Below are 15,402 nucleotides of genomic sequence, written 5' to 3' on the forward strand. Positions count from 1 at the left end.
CCTCACTCACACTGGTTGCGCCATAAAACCCCTGCGCTGAACTTTGGTCATTGCATCACCAACACAAAGCTCTCTCGGAGCCCAGCCAAGCAACTACACCACGATTTTTTTTTTCTTCACGTGCACTCAGGATGGTAGAGGCCAGTTAAGAATATGGCCTTTCAGAAGAAAAAACATACCAATTTAATTGTCATTTGGCTGGACAGCTCACTTTTCTTTTGAGGTTCGGGGGGATGGTGTTTGGTTGGGGTTTTTTGGGGTTTTTTTAATATTATTGCATTGAAAAATGTGGGTGTGATATAGCATTTAACTGGAATGCTAAATGCCAAGGACATACTTTTGTCTGTATCTGTTAGAAACGAAAATCAATACATCAGTTAAAAACATTGAAGATCATAAGGTGATCAATTATGCAAAACATAAACCTTATCACCAACGTAACATGGCACCGGGAATGTTCACATAAGTATGTTCTTTAAATCTTAACAAACATCCTTGTACACGAGATGTGTGATTCATGGTTTACAGAGTGATAAGCACTAAAGGGTCAAGTAACTCACCTAATAGCACCCAGCAAGTCGAGATCAGGCTGAAATCGGAATTCAGGATCCTGGTTTTCCATGCTGATCTTTCCTACAACTGCATGCTACTTCAAGTAGCAATGTCCTACCAATACCAAGCAGTTCTGTTTCCAGCTTATTTTTGTGCTGCACAGAAGAACAATCAGTGTGTTTGTGAGTAAGCACCCTAGCAATCACTTGCCAGCATAAAACATAATTGCCGAGGCGGGACACAAATGGATAGCTTAAGTCAATAGAGAGATAATTTATCATTATCACTGACAGCGATAACTGCCAAAAATTCCAGTCCAGACCTCCATAATTAAATTGACTGTCCCTGCAGAAGGGGACTGAACAGCAGAGCACACTGAACACGGGGCCTTCCAAACCCCCTGGCTTCTGACAAAATGCCAGTTGCCAATCAAAAACGCAAATCAAAAATGCCAGCTGCCAATCAATGCAGCAGCGGCGAGACTGTCGGTGTCCTCGGCCGTTCACTCCAACACACAGGCCATTGCAGACTCCACCTCTCAACTCCAGACATCCGCCTCCTCACCTTCAGCACCCTGCCAGGGCAGACCTGTTCCTGCCAGGCACAGCAGCACCCACCTGATCTTCACCCCATGCTGCCAGCACTAGCACTGGAGAAACTCCGTAGAACATCGGGGTGTGAACACGAAGCAGCTGGAGATTGCCATGCTTTGTAGCTTCAGGTGGAACTTGAAAGCAGCAGCTCGAATGAACATCCTCCTCTATGAAGAGGAAGCAATAATGTCATGACCTAAATTTGCATTCTGTGTACCAAACTTATTTATAGAGGGAGGGAAATAGGTTTGGGAAGAGAGATGCAAGTCACCGACCTTTGCTGACAGTGTTGCATTCTCTGGTGGGCCATCACGTGCCCGCAACATCTGTATTTCTGACTCAGGTACAACAGTTCTGATTCACGCGTAACACGTAAGAGTATGGGTTTGCCTTTAGTCAGGAAAACACACTGGTTTACCTCGGTTTTAAATGACATTTTTTAGCTTGGTGGGCTGCAGCCACTGGAGTGCTATTTGATTATTACCACTCCGCTGTTCCTCCGCACCCTAACCAGAAGCCGGTTAAAACGCGGTGACCCTGACAGAGCGGCTCGACCGTCGCAAGCAGCCAGCGGTCAGAAACATGCTGCTCCCGCGGCCCGCCCCACGCCCGCGACGCCGGCTGGGTCCCACGCGGCTGAGGCACAGGCCGAGCGCGGAGCCTCTCCCGCAGGCTCGGCGGGCGGGGCGGCCCGCACGGCGCCTTCCCCGGCCCGGCAGCAGGACACAGCCGCCCCCCCCCCCCCCGCCTCGCCCGGCCCCCCGCGGCGCTAAGATGGCGGCCGGCCCCGCCGCCCCCCGCCTGCCCCGCGCTCACCTCCGCCAGCCGCGGTGTCCCCGCCCCCCCGCCCCGCGTCCCGGCGCGGCCCCGAGGAGCGGCGGCGGCAGCACTACCATCCCCGTGGTGCACGGCGGCGCGGCCGCGCCTGCGCGGCGGGGGGGGGGGGAGGAGGCGGAAGCGTCGAGGGACCCGCCCGCCGCGGCGGGGCCGGGGCCGGGCCGGGAGCCGCCATGCCCCGGGACAAGATGGCGTCGCTGATCCAGCGGGTGGCGCGGCAGGCGCGGATCACCTTCCGCAGCCCGGCGGGGCCGGCCTTCGGCGAGAACCTGCACCGGCTGCAGCAGCTGCTGGACCAGGTGCGCGCCGAGGACTTGCACTTGGCGCCGCGGGGGCCGGCGGCGGCGGCGGCGGCGGGCGGGGGGCTGCCGTGGCCCAGCGCGGCGCCGCCCGTCAGCTACATGCACATCTGCGAGACGGAGAGCTTCAGCATGGGCGTGTTCCTGCTGCGGAGCGGCGCCTGCATCCCGCTGCACGACCACCCGGGCATGAACGGCATGCTGAAGGTGCTCTACGGCACGCTGCGCATCGCCTGCATGGACACGCTGCCCGCCGCCGCCGCCGCCCCGCCGCCCGCCGCCGCCGGGCCCTGCCGCCGCGCCCTGTTCCGCTCCCGGCAGCAATACACGCCCGCCTCCCCGCCCTGCCTGCTCTCGCCGCACACCGACAACCTCCACCAGATCGACGCGGTGGACGGGCCCGCCGCCTTCCTCGACATCCTGGCGCCGCCCTACGACCCCCAGCACGGCCGGGACTGCCACTACTACCGCCTGCTGGAGGGCCCGCCGGCGGCCGCCGAGCCGCCCGCGCTGCCGCGGGAGGTCTGGCTGGTCGAGACGCCGCAGGCCGCCGACTTCTGGTGCGGGGGCGAGCCCTACCCCGGGCCCCGCGTCTGCCTCTGAGGAGGCGGCGGCCCGGGCCCGCAGGGACGGCCTCTACCCCCCCCCCCCCCGCTTCGGTCGCGCTGTGCCCGGGGGTCGGGGCGATGGAGCCCGGGCTGCGCCGGTGCCCGCCGGGCCGAGGCAGGGGGAGGTGGCCCAGCGCCGTCGTGAGGGCCGGGGGACGGTGGCGGGGCACCGCGGCCTCCCCCCGAGGGGCTACGCCGTCGCCAGAGCACGCCTCGGCAGGAGCTGTGCCCCGCCAGCGGAAAAACGGAGCCGGGACAGCTGCTGAGCCGGGGACCTGCTCCTGGCCTGGGCGGGCAGTGAGGGAATTCCCACCCGAAGGAACGCTGCCGGGGTCAGCTCTGGCTTGCTTTGAAGCGATGCGTCTGAGATCTCACCGTCACCACTGAGAAGGAACGGAGTGCGTCCATGCATGTGTCCCTCGGCGAGGAGGAGGGGACTAGTCAGCCGCTGGGTAACCTCGCGTGGAACCTCTCACGCAGCAGTGGCGGAGGGCGGCGGAAGCTGCGGGCACCTGGAGAGAAGAACCAGCTGTCCACTGCTGGGTCGTGGAAGCTACGCTAGAAACAGGACCTGTCTGCAAGCCCTATGTACACAGTGGTGCGCGTACCCTGGGCGCAGAGAAGATCCGGCCCGAGGCCTTCTCTCCAAAGTGTGGTCTGTGTTTTTATACGGACAAGTGGACAATGCTCTGGGCATTGCAGCCTTGCAGTTTCCCTCTTTATACTATTTATAAAGACTACTTTTTCATAAAGCTTTTAAATAAGCGTAGTGTAGAAGAGACACCGTGAATTTCACCTCGCTATGATGGAAGCAGTCTGGAGTTGCAGTTTGTCCACGGCAGGGGTTGTGAGCTCTCTAACAAGGGGAGAAACTTTTGCTAAAGGTGAAATGCTCGCTCTGTACTGCCAGGACTGGTCTCGTGCCTGTTCATCGTAACGCACGCTTCGCACGTGCCACAGACCCAGGCCGGGGCAGCCTTGGCCCTCTTAGTCACGATGTGGGAATTTGAAGAAAACACAACTTACCAGCCTCCTAAGTGATGTACCAACCTGCTCCAGAAATCGTCCCACCACGGACTCTAGTTTTTCTTTGTGTGTTTATAAAAGCAGACTTGTTTTTCCTGTACAGTGGCTTGTATGTGTGAATTTTTAAACGATTCTGATACGGCATTACTTTTTTTTTGGCCTGTGAGAGAATGAATGTAAAATACAGTCGGCGTTACACATGCACAGATTAATTCTTTTGCGAGGAAAAATCTGTGGAAATTATTTCAGGTGATTTCCGTTTATTCTTACAGCTCCTTAAAGTGTCCAATATTTCTGCAGCTGGCTTACCTGTTTTTCCTGGAATTCCCCTGCAGCTTAGCGTTAGTTAACGTGCAACAATTCTGTCGAATGTGGTCATTAACTGTGACGCAATGCCTCCCTGTGTCCCAGCCTGGTTCTAACTCTCTCCGAGGCTAAGGAGGACCACCATCCTTTCTCAGAAGTCCACAAAGAAGATAGCGTGGTGCGTGCAAGCAGCTGTACTGGAAAAACAATCTGCGACAGAGAGCATTTTTTTACCTTATCTGCTCTGGCCTCCCCTTAGGTCTTTCTGCTTGTTTTTTATTTTTTTCTCCATGTGTAAAACTTAGTCGAGACGTTTAATGGGATAGGGCTTTAATGCGTCTTTCCGTAGAGGACAGCATGGTCCCTTACACTGCGGAGTGCTGTTAACAACCGTGGCAAAACCTTTTTTTTTTTTTTTAATAAAGGTGTTAGCATCAAAGTATTGAAGCCGGGGCAAAACAGCAAAGAAAGCCTGAGATGCGTTAAAGAAAAGCCTCTTTGTGTAACTTCTTGCTTACTCAGTAATTGAAACTTACTTCATATGTTCTGGATATCTGTAAGCAGAAGGTTTGAGTCTGTAATACCGCTCCTTCTCTCTGCAGTCTGGTTATTGTGTTTTCACAACAGCAAAATTACTGTTATTGCTGAGTTATAGAATAAATACAGGATATCTCACCACTGACCAATCATTACTTCCCCTGACAAGCACGACAGTCTTGAACCGAGTGCGGTGCAGAGCGCGCGTTTCTCTCGGCCAACAGCCTGATTGGTGCAACGGGCCTTGCTCTGACAGGCGATGCCGAACGCAGGGTTCTCAGCCCAAACCTTCCCCCGGCGCCCTGCAGGTGAATCCAGGTGCGTGCAGTACTGCCGCTGTCGACCCTGGCTGTTACTGTGAGGCCAAGGCACAGGTTTAGGACCGCCGGTCCTATTGCACACTGTAAGTGTGTAAGAAGACGCGTGTGAGCCTTGTAGCTGTATGCTGTTTGGCGGCGGTTTCCGTAATTCAGCTCATTTGCAATTTCTGCGTTGTTTATCTCGCTTCGCTTTTGATTGGGGTTTTAATCTTGTAGCACTGCTGCAGACGGTAGTTTGGGGAGAGCCTGGGAGTGTGCCCCTGGGCGGCTGAGATCCCAGTTTCGCTCACGACGCCGTGGCTGCCACCGAGCTGCAGTTGTCCGAGGCCGTGGCGGTGTCTCCGGGAGCGCAGCAGGCCGAGAGCGCTGGATCCCTGTCTGCATCCCCGCACTGCAGCCCACCGATGCCGAGCGAGGAGGCCACGGTGCCCGTGGGGTCACGCTCGCGTGTGACGTCCCTCTGGCAGCAGGCCGTGGTCTCTCCTGGGGACCACGGCCGCACAGGGCCAGGCGGCGAAGCTGCAGCCCGCCAAGAGACGCAGCAGGGGAGGCGAAGGCTGCCAAGGTGGACGGCAGGGTGGTGAGCGTGGGCACCTCTGGGGCTGGCGTCCGTCTGTGGCTTCTCCATCCTGCGCGGACTGGTGGTGCCGGGCGTTGGAAGCCTGCCACACATCCCAGTCCAGACCAGGCACGTCGCTTCGCCAGCCGCTGACCGCCCTTCCCGAGCGGACAGCCCCAGCGCTAGTTCCAGCAGGCCAGGAGCTAGGCAGGTGCCACCGGGGCCTGGCACAGCGGGGACCTGGCCCCTGGGCGAGCAGAGGCCGGCAGCGGCTGGGCGACGGATTTTTGGGGGGGTGGCGGGGCGGTGCCGGCCGTTACCGGGGATCGGGGCGAGCCCGTGGCGCCGGTCCGGCCCCGCACTGACGGCAGGACCCGACGGCGGGCCCTGGCCGGGATAACATCTTAAAAAACAAGAGTCAAAATAAGTTTTTTAAAAAACACCCAGACGGGCTCGGCAGCAGCAGCCCGGCTGCGCGGCGGGGTGAGCCCCCGGGCCCCCGCCGAGCCCCCCGGGAGCGGGCACGGCGGCCGTCGGTGCTCCCCTTTCCGGAGCCCGCTCGGGGGGGGGTTGGGGGGGGGTGTGCCCGGGGCGGACGGCAACCGCGGAACAAAACAGAAAGTGAGTCAAAAAACCCCACCCCGCTCCCCGGCTGATGATCTCCCGTCTCCGGTCTCCGAGGGAAATCCCCGCGCCCGAGAGAGAGCGTTCGCGGGCCGGGGCCGCCGGTTTTCCGAGCCGAGGCGGTGCGGGACGCCGGGCCCCGGTGCCCCGCACGCCCCCGCCGCCAGGGCCCGGGCCGGAGGGGCGGGAGGCACCCCTCCCCCCCCCCCCCCCCCCTCCACCCCGGGCCGGGCCGGGGAACCTACGGAAATAAAAGTGTCAAGTTAGCATAATTAAGAGATTTATTTGTCGTCTTTTAGAAACGTCGTAAGCACCGACCCTACTGTCGAAAAGTTTATTTACAGAGCGGCCCGCAGGGAAGCCCCTCTCCCTTCGGCTCCCGTTAGTGGCTGTCCATCACTTGTGCTACCGGCTGCGCGCCGGCTCCGGCGGGCAGCGGGCGCCGGTGCCGGCCGCGGTGCTGACACCCCGTCCCCAGCCCCGCCGCAAACGCAACGCTGCTCGGTCACCGAAAAGAAAAACAAAACAAAAAACCAAAACAAAACAAAATCCCAAACCAGTGCGTACAAAAATATAGTCTCTAAAAAAAAAAACCAAACAATCCGACAAACGAAAAGAACCCCCCGATATTAATAGGCGGAAATGTACAGCCGCAGCAGAACCGGGAGGGGAGAGCTGTCCGGCCCCGGCGCGGCCGCCGGCGCGGGTCAGCACGGCACCGCCACATGCAGACAGCGGGCCGGGCCCCACACCACACAAGGCACAACGGACACCTCACCACGACGGCACCGCATGCATCCGTCCCCCCGCCGCGCCCCTATGTACACCCGCTGGCCCCGGCCCGGCCCTGGGTGCTGCCCGCCGGGCTCCGCTCCGCCCCGCGCCCCGCCGCGCCCCGCGGCCCCGCGCCGGCCCCCGCGGCCCCGCGCCCTCAGGGCGTCCGCGTCCGCGCCGCGCAGGGGGCCAGGGCGGCCGCGCCGCTCCCGCCGCCGGGCTGCGGGCACCCGCCGGGCTGCGGGCACCCACCGGCGGCGGCGGCGGCGGCGGCTCCTTTCCGCTCCTTCTGGCGCAGGTGGATCTTGGTGTGCCGCTTCCTCTCGTCGGAGCGGGCGAACTTCCTGCCGCAGAAGTCGCAGGCGAAGGGCTTCTCGCCGGTGTGCGTGCGGATGTGGGTGGTGAGGTGGTCGCTGCGGCTGAAGTTCCGCATGCAGATGCGGCACTGGAAGGGCTTGTGGCCCGTGTGGATGCGGATGTGCCGGGTGAGCTCGTCGGAGCGGGAGAAGCGGCGGTCGCAGCCCTCGGCCGGGCAGGGGTAGGGCCGCTCGTGGACCGGCGTCTTGCTGGGCCGGTTGGGGTACTTGCGGGGCCGCAGGATGGGCCGCAGCGGCAGGTGGTGCGGGCTGTAGGCGCCGCCGGGCAGCCGGGCGCCCGCGCCCTCGCCCCCGCCGCCGGGAGCGGTGCCGGGCGCGGTGCCGGGGGCGGCGCCCGGCGGGGCCGCCCCCATGGTGAAGTTGCGGATGGTGGAGAGCGGCGTGAGGGGCGGCGGGACGCGGAGCGAGTCGAGGGGGCAGGGGAAGGGCTTGCGGTCGGGGCCGGCGTGCAGCTCCCGCTGGCACTGGGGCGGCGGGAAGAAGCCGCCGTACTCCGGGATCATGGCGAAGAGCCCGCCGTCGGCCGCCGCCGCCTTCGGGGAGGGGTAGGAGGGGGGCGGCGGCGGCGGCGGCGGGGGGAACGGGAGCGCTCCGCCGCCGGCGGCGGGCAGGAAGGCCGAGGAGGGGTCCTGCGGGTACAGGTCGGCGCAGCCCGAGTAGGGCGGCGGCGGGGGCGGCGAGTAGAGGTGCTCCAGGTCGGCGGGCTGGCCCTGCGCCATGGTGCAGCCGAGGGCCCCGGCCAGCGGGTTGGGGGAGGCGGCGGGGGCGGCGGTGGCCGAGGAGGAGGCGGCGGAGGAGGCGGCGGAGGCGGCGGCGGAGGAGGCGGCGGCGGCGGGGGCGCTGACCCCCTGCAGGATCCCCGCGCTGACGATGTTGATGATGCCCTCGGGGTAGCAGCCGGCGCCGGGGTACTGCGGGTCGATGGAGAATTTGCCCATGTAGGTGAAGGTCTGGTTGCGGGAGGCGGGCGCGCTGGCCGCGAAGCCGCCGCCGTAGGGCAGGTCCAGGGCCCGCTTGTCGCCCATGTCCACGTTGATCATGCCGTCTGGGGAGGGGGGGGCAAGGAGCCGGTCAGACCGCCGGTCCCGGTCGCCGCCCGGCGCGGTGCGGGGCCGCGGCGCGCACATGTTGCGCTCCGGTTTGCGGGGGCTCCGCGCCCGCCCCAACTTTTTCCCCCGAGCCGGGCGCGGGGGCAGAGCCGCCGGGGACTCCGGCCGGGCGGCGGGCGAGCCCCGGGGAGCCGCGGCCCCCGTCCCAGCCCGCACTCCCCCTCCTCCACCCGCCGCCCCCCGCACCTGCGCGGGCTCCGCTTACCTCCGGCCACGCCGCTCATCTGGTCGAACGGCCCTGCCAGGTCGGCGTTGGGGAAGATCGCGACCGAAGCCGGCAGCGCGGCCGAGATGTCATCGGCGGGGTAAATGCCCTCGGGGAGCTGATGCACGAACCCGCCGAGGGTCACCGGCAGCTTGTCCGCCGCCTTGGCGGTCATCGTGGGGGGCGGCGGGGCGGCCGGGGGAGCGGCGCTCCGGGCCGGCGGCGTGCGGGGAGGGAGGGAGGGGAGGGAGGGGAGGGGGCTCTTCCCCCTGCCTCCCGCTACCGGCGCGGGGGGACGGCGGGGGGACGGCGGGGCGGCATGTGCGGGCGGACGGGCGGCCGCCCCGTCGCGGCGGTGCGGTGCGGTGCCCCGGGAGAGCCGCGCTCCCGCCGCAGCTCGCGCTGGAGGACAAGTCTGGCGCTAAGTATTTATGGGGGCCCCCTGAATGCCCGGGACGTCACTGCCCATATAAGGACTGAGGAACGGGGACCGGCGGTCACGTGGGCGCCGGCGTGCGGGACCCGCCGCCTTCCCCTCTCCCCCCCCCCCAGCTCTCCGCGCTCCGCGGGGGCGGCCCCGACCCGCCCCGGCCCCGCTCGGCCCCCGCCGCGCCGCCCGAGGGGGGTATTCCGGTGGCGGGGCGCTTGTCCTAAAAAGGCGAGGATCCGGCCCCGCCCCGCCTGCCCTTTTTAGGGCTCGTTCCGGAAAAAATTTTAAAAAGCTCGGAAAGAAAAAAAAAAAACAACCAAGGAGGGAGGTCCCGGGGCCGCCCCGCCGGACCCTGCTCACTTTCTCAGCAGCCCGTAACCGCAACGAGACGGCGGGTCAGAAAACAGCAGCATTCACGGAATCCGACTTCTCCTTTCTTAAAAAATAAATATATATATATATATATATATTTTTTTTTTTTTTCTGATTTACGGGTGGAAAGAGGCGCCGGGCAGAGCGAGCGCGTCGCTGCCGGTTGGGGTTTTTTTATTTTGTGTTTTGGGTTTTTTTTTGGAAAGCGTCTGATCTATATATACCGCCGCGAAAACGGAACCTCCCGCTCCGCCGTCGGTGGGTTGTTACTGTACCGGCGGGCGCAACCAGGGACGGCACGGGGGGGGGCGGCGGGGGGGCACAAGTGCCCCCCCGCCGCCCCCCCCCGTCCCGTCCTGTCCCCGCCGCTCCCCCCTGCTCGGAGCAGCCTCTTGCCTCCACAGCTTCCCAGCTCCCCATCTTCCACTCCTGTTTTTTTTTTTCCCCCCTCCATAATGAGGGTATCAAACCGCAGACTGCTTAAATTCTAGCTTTTTTCTTCTCCCCCCCCCCCCCCCCCCAAAGTACTAAAAATAACCTCCCTTGTGCCTCCCTTCCCAGGAGAAGCCAATCTTCCATACGCCGTTCGCAGCCCCTGCATCTCCTTGCCGATGAGGGTGTCGGATGTAAGGATTTCTGGGAACATCGCACCTCGCGGCTGTTTACTCCCGCGTTTCGGAAAGCAGCTCTCACACGTGGTCTGTGGCGCGCGAGGCCCCTTTTCAGCGGTCTGCAGGGAAAAGAGGCCGACTGACGGCCTGAGCTCGCGGCAAGACGTACAAGATGCTACGGCAGCGCGCTCCTGTTCGAAGCAACAAGCCAGACAATACATAGACAGGCTAAAAATCTCTCCACTTTTGTTTTTAACTCCAGATACTGATATTTACAGGTTTTAGTACGTTACAGCCTGCGCCACAGAAGCGTGGAGCGCTCAGGCGTCCCGGTGGTGCGATCACTTACCTCAGGTCCCAAACCCCATCACCGGGTGTCTGTCTCCCAGGCCCCTCTTCATCCACGTGACACCTCACACCCCAGCTGAGAAAGGCGCTCGCAGTTCCTCTGGTTTTCTTCGCTGCCTCTGGGGATGCTCCGGGTTCACTACTTGTCCGGTCACTGCAGAGCCCAGGCCAGGCAGCAGCGTGCCTGGAAAAGTAAGTGTTTTAGGGGCATTTGTCATACTTGCTAGGGAACGGTAGGCATAAACCTAGACATTTTCCTTTATGGGTGATCGGGAAAGCATGCACAGTAATTGGTAAATAGATGATAGTTAGAGTTTTTTAACCTCGATTTTGTTACCAGTCCTTTCTCGCACTTAATGTGCAGCCAACACAGTTTGGCGTATGAGATGTGGTTGAAAGAAAGCTCGTGTTCAATTTCGGTAGGATTCTAGATATTTTCGTTTAAAAACCCCATCTCAATTTAAAAGTTAAATTGTGACAGCGAGACAGAGAGAGAGAGAGAGACAGGTTCTGGGAAATTTGACTGAGAAGTCGGAGCAATTGTACCTTTCCATTACAGCCGAGCTATAATTGGTCTCATCGCTACTATGAAAGAACAAAATATTGGGATCTGTTGTGCAGCAGGGCAAGTTGCTTTACATGAATTTGAGAAACAGGTAACTCTAACTACAGTATCCTCCTTACTGTGAAACATCACAGATGTATCAGATACAGGTTTTAGGGATACTCTACAGCATCTTTTTGTATTATTTGAAAATACCAGGTGCCCACTGATGACACTAAGTGGTAATGCACATAGGAGAAAGAAGAACATCCCGCCTTAACCTCCCCACATCTCGATTCCACCTTTGAACTAACTTTGTGAATTTAATGTTATAGAATTATAGAATCATAGAATGGTTTGGGTTGGAAGGGACCTTAAAGATCATCTGGTTCCAACCCCCCTGCCATGAGCAGGGACATCTTCCACGAGACCAGGTTGCTCAGAGCTCCATCCAACCTGGCCTTGAGCACTTCCAGGGAGGGGGCATCCACAGCTTCTCTGGGGCACCTGTGCCAGTGCCTCACCACCCTCACGGTGAAGAATTTCTTCCTAATATCTAATCTAAATCTGCCCTCTTTTAGTTTACAGCCATTCCCCCTTGTCCTATCACTACACACCCTTGTGAATGGTCCCTCTCCATCCTTCCTGTAGGCCCCCTTCAGGTACTGGAAGGCTGCTATAAGGTCACCCTGGAGCCTTCTCTTCTCCAGGTTGAACAGCCCCAACTCCCTCAGCCTGCCCTCTAGGAGAGGTACTCCAGCCCTCTGATCATCTTCGTGGCCTCCTCTGAACCCGCTCCAACAGGTCCGCATCCTTCTTATGTTGGGGGCTCCAGAGCTGGATGCAGTACTCCAGGTGGGGTCTCACGAGAGCAGAGTAGAGGGGCAGAATCCCCTCCCTCAACCTGCTGGCCACGCTGCTCTTGATGCAGCCCAGGATACGGTTGGCTTTCTGGGCTGCAAGCGCACATTGCCGGCTCATGTTGAGCTTCTCATCCAGCAGTACCCCCAAGTCTTTCTCCTCAGGGCTGCTCTTGAGCCGCTCTCTGCCCAGCCTGTGTTTGTGTTTAGGATTGCCCCAACCCACGTGCAGGACCTTGCCTTTGGCCTTGTTGAACTTCATGCAGTTCACGCAGGCCCACCTCTCCAGCCTGTCAAAGTCCCTCTGAATGGCATCCCTTCCCTCCAGCGTGTCAACCACACCACACAGCTTGGTGTCGTCGGCAAACTTGCTGAGGGTACACTCGGTCCCACTGTCCATGTCGCCGACAAAGAGATTAAACAGCACCATTCTTCCACTACAGAGAAGGATTCAATGAAAGACTGACAGGAATAAAATTTAACATACCTCCTGGCTAACTTCACCTAAGGGATACTACTTTTCATTGACTTTGTTGGTTAATTTTAAAAGCTTCTCAAGAATGGGGTAAATTGTGTCTGATTTCCAGCCTTTACACAACCAAGTCAGCGGGATCTTTGTCTGGACGGCAGCAGGACCCAGTGCAGGGCAAGATGGAAACGTAGCTGATGCTTGGTCTTCGGGAAGATGTTGACAGATGAAACTCAAATGTTTCTCGTCCCATTGCAGATACTCTTGCTGTAGTGCTTTGCGTGTGCTTTGTGCCTTTGATCCCCGTTTGGCTGAGTGCACCAGACTCTGAGGGTTAGACCGTCCAACTCGCGCTGACGTCAATGAGCCTTACACGCCAGAAATCCTACTGATTCTTGTGGTTCATATGACGGACAGATTGCGGGTGTCAATTGCCAAAGCCCCACTCGCACCAAGCGCGGAGCTGCACCTTGTACGCGCATGACATGCCTGGCTGGAAAGAGCACTGACTGAGCAGGGTTCAGGGCTGAAGGGCCGAACTTCTCTTTTATTCCCAACTTCTTTGAAACCAGTCCCCTTTGGATTTATTGTATTTGTTCTTTTAACAAGGTGCTGGCTGATGTTGCATTGGGTATATTTTCCTGCAGTCATTGTCTACTACAAGGACCTGAGACGGGAGCTGTAGAAATGAAATTGGCCTTGCCTCCATACCTAAGCTTGAGAGTGGCTGAGGAAGGAAAGGCAGCTCATCATCTGTGGAGCCGGCAGCACCATTTAACCAGTGTAACATCACACACCAGAGTTGTCCCTATGGGGTGTCACTATGTTGTTGTAGCAAAACTCGACCAACCTCATGTGCTAACAGCAGTGATGCTAGTCGGCCTGCTTGGGAGGAGCACCCTGCCACTTCCACCGCACGCCCCACCTGCTTTCGGGAACGTGAAGGTGGCCCCAGCTCAGCAGGCACCCTCGGGAGCGGGGATGCAGCTGGGAACAGGGACTTGTTCCTGGGTAGGAGGTGGGTGGCCTTGTCCTCTGACGACAGCAAGGGACGCCCGTCCTGAGCCTGGGCTAGATTCAGGCTGGGGTTCTTACGTTTCACGTGAGCGACAAGTTCTTTTCTCCAAAGCCGTATTTCAGAGTTTCCTAAATTTGCCCCTTTTCACTGGGGGTGGAGAGATCAGCGTGTCCTCGCAGGAAGAAATCCTGGTTCACTCACACCTCCTGTTTTGCCAGGGGTGTCTGCTGGATTCCCAGGCTGCAGGCAAAAGCCGCTGCCCTTGAACCTACCCCGCATGCCGCTCACCGGCTTGACGGAGGCTCTCAGCCCGCACCGGCCGGTCACCGAAACCTGGTACCCAGCCAGGGAAACCTGCTGTAAACACGGACCCACAGAAATCAGCTGCCTGACTGCTGGCTTGCTGGGGGAAGGGCTGGTTAAAGAGTAGAGGAGAAGGCGTCCCGGTCTGCCCGTAATTACAGTGCCTTGAAACCACGCGCTGCGGTTCTCAGCCGAGGCTGCTTGTTGTCTTAGCGTGAATGCCTGTAAAGGTGAAAGAAGTAAAGGACTTTATTGTGAGGATTTGGCTCGGGAGAGCCTTGGCAGCATCCTGAAGAGTTATTTAAACATCAGCAACATTTTCTAATTCGGGCCACAGGAATTAAACAGACCCGCGTGGAATCGGCACGTTACTCGTCTCGGCCCGTGCGGCTGCGAACGAGCCCGGGGGCAGCGGCGACTCCCCGTCGAGCAGCAACAACGCCCTGGCGTCCCCGGCACCCCTGCTCGTCCTCAGGCGGGCGGAGGCTTTGCTGGCTGCTCCGGCCCGGGCTGGGAGCTCCCGGGGAGCGGGGAGCGGGCGCTGCGGGGAGCGGGCGCTGCGGGGAGCGGGCCCCGGGCGCGGCTCCACTGCCCTCTCCTGGGGAAGCCGCTCCCGGGAGGCGGCGGCGGCGGGGCTCGAACCAGCGGGTGATGGCACCTCCGGGGCTCGGCGCGGCGGGCGGGCTGCCCGCGGAGAGACCGCGGCGGGGTACGGGAGGGCGGGCGGGGTGGGGGCGACGGCCGCCCCGCCGGCTGTCACCCCCGCGGGCCCGAAGGTGCCGGGGCGGAGGCACCCGGAGAGGTGCTGGGAGCAAGCTGCGAGGGGGGATGAAACACCAGCGCTGCTCCGTGCTCGCTGGGCCAGCAGCGGCAGCAACCAAGTCGCTTCCCATGACAGGGAAAACAACTCGGACGCACTCATCATCCGTGAGAGAAGATCCTCAAAGTAATCATGGCTTTGTTTCCGAGTAGCGATGGTCTGGCTGCTAAGCTCTACTTTCCAGTCCTGTCTTCCGGAACTGGTTTCGCTTACCCTGGTGTTTGCTGCTCTGACACATCTGTGCTACGTGGCCATGCTGCCTCATCCCGTGGCTGCGCTGGGCCTGCTGTCCAGGGAGAGACTAACTGAGCACATCCCTTGGCGATGCGAGTGGCCTTCTTCCTCGAAGGACTGAAATAAAAGTACAGCAAGTGTCACATTTTCAGTTCTCCTGTTGGTCCCACTGCCTTGATGTTTGAGTACTTGGAAAGCACGTCAGAAAGCATTCCAGATACAGTTTACAGGAGCTTCAGAACAAGGTGCGGCTTTTCGTCATCAGGTTAGTAGTGAGGTCATGTATGGCATCTCTGACCAGGAGGGAACGCAGAACTCTGGCACCATTTTCCAAGCAGCCTTCCAAGGAGAGCAGCAGAATTGCTCCGTGGGATGTTTCTCAGAAACTTCCCACCCCTCCAGGGAAGCTGGAGCCGTCCACAGCATTTCTAGATTGCCAAGGGGTCGTTTGCGTTTGCCCTGTCTGTGCGCCACTGCTCAGAACCTGCTCCCGTTTATGTCTCATTTCTCTGCGCTTTGGTCTTAAACCAGTCTGCCTTGAGCCTTGAAAACCCTCAGCCCTCTGCTTTGGCGAAGTCAGTCAGAGCCTGGTGCTGGCTTTTCCTTTAGTTTTTATCATCATTTATTTTCTGCTCCCGAGGGCGTGTCTGCGTGCTCCAGTCTCACC

The 15,402-nt window shown here is 60.0% G+C and overlaps 2 protein-coding genes across 2 annotated transcripts; one reads left to right on the plus strand and one right to left on the minus strand.

Moving 5' to 3' along the window:
- The first annotated feature begins 2,121 nt into the window (after nucleotides 1-2,121).
- ADO (2-aminoethanethiol dioxygenase) lies at nucleotides 2,122-4,896 on the plus strand. The gene has a single exon (XM_075423082.1). It carries the CDS (start codon nucleotides 2,156-2,158, stop codon nucleotides 2,882-2,884), a length of 729 nt encoding a protein of 242 aa, XP_075279197.1. The 5' UTR covers nucleotides 2,122-2,155; the 3' UTR covers nucleotides 2,885-4,896.
- A 2,296-nt stretch (nucleotides 4,897-7,192) lies between these two features.
- Nucleotides 7,193-9,154, minus strand: EGR2 (early growth response 2). Its single transcript, XM_075423083.1, has 2 exons — nucleotides 8,727-9,154; nucleotides 7,193-8,457 (listed from the first exon to the last, which is right to left on the minus strand). Exons 1-2 carry the CDS (start codon nucleotides 8,899-8,901, stop codon nucleotides 7,193-7,195), a joined length of 1,440 nt encoding a protein of 479 aa, XP_075279198.1. The 5' UTR covers nucleotides 8,902-9,154.
- Nucleotides 9,155-15,402: the final 6,248 nt, after the last annotated feature.

The sequence above is a fragment of the Opisthocomus hoazin genome, chromosome 6 (genome assembly GCF_030867145.1).
Source record: "Opisthocomus hoazin isolate bOpiHoa1 chromosome 6, bOpiHoa1.hap1, whole genome shotgun sequence".
Classification (NCBI taxonomy): domain Eukaryota; kingdom Metazoa; phylum Chordata; class Aves; order Opisthocomiformes; family Opisthocomidae; genus Opisthocomus; species Opisthocomus hoazin.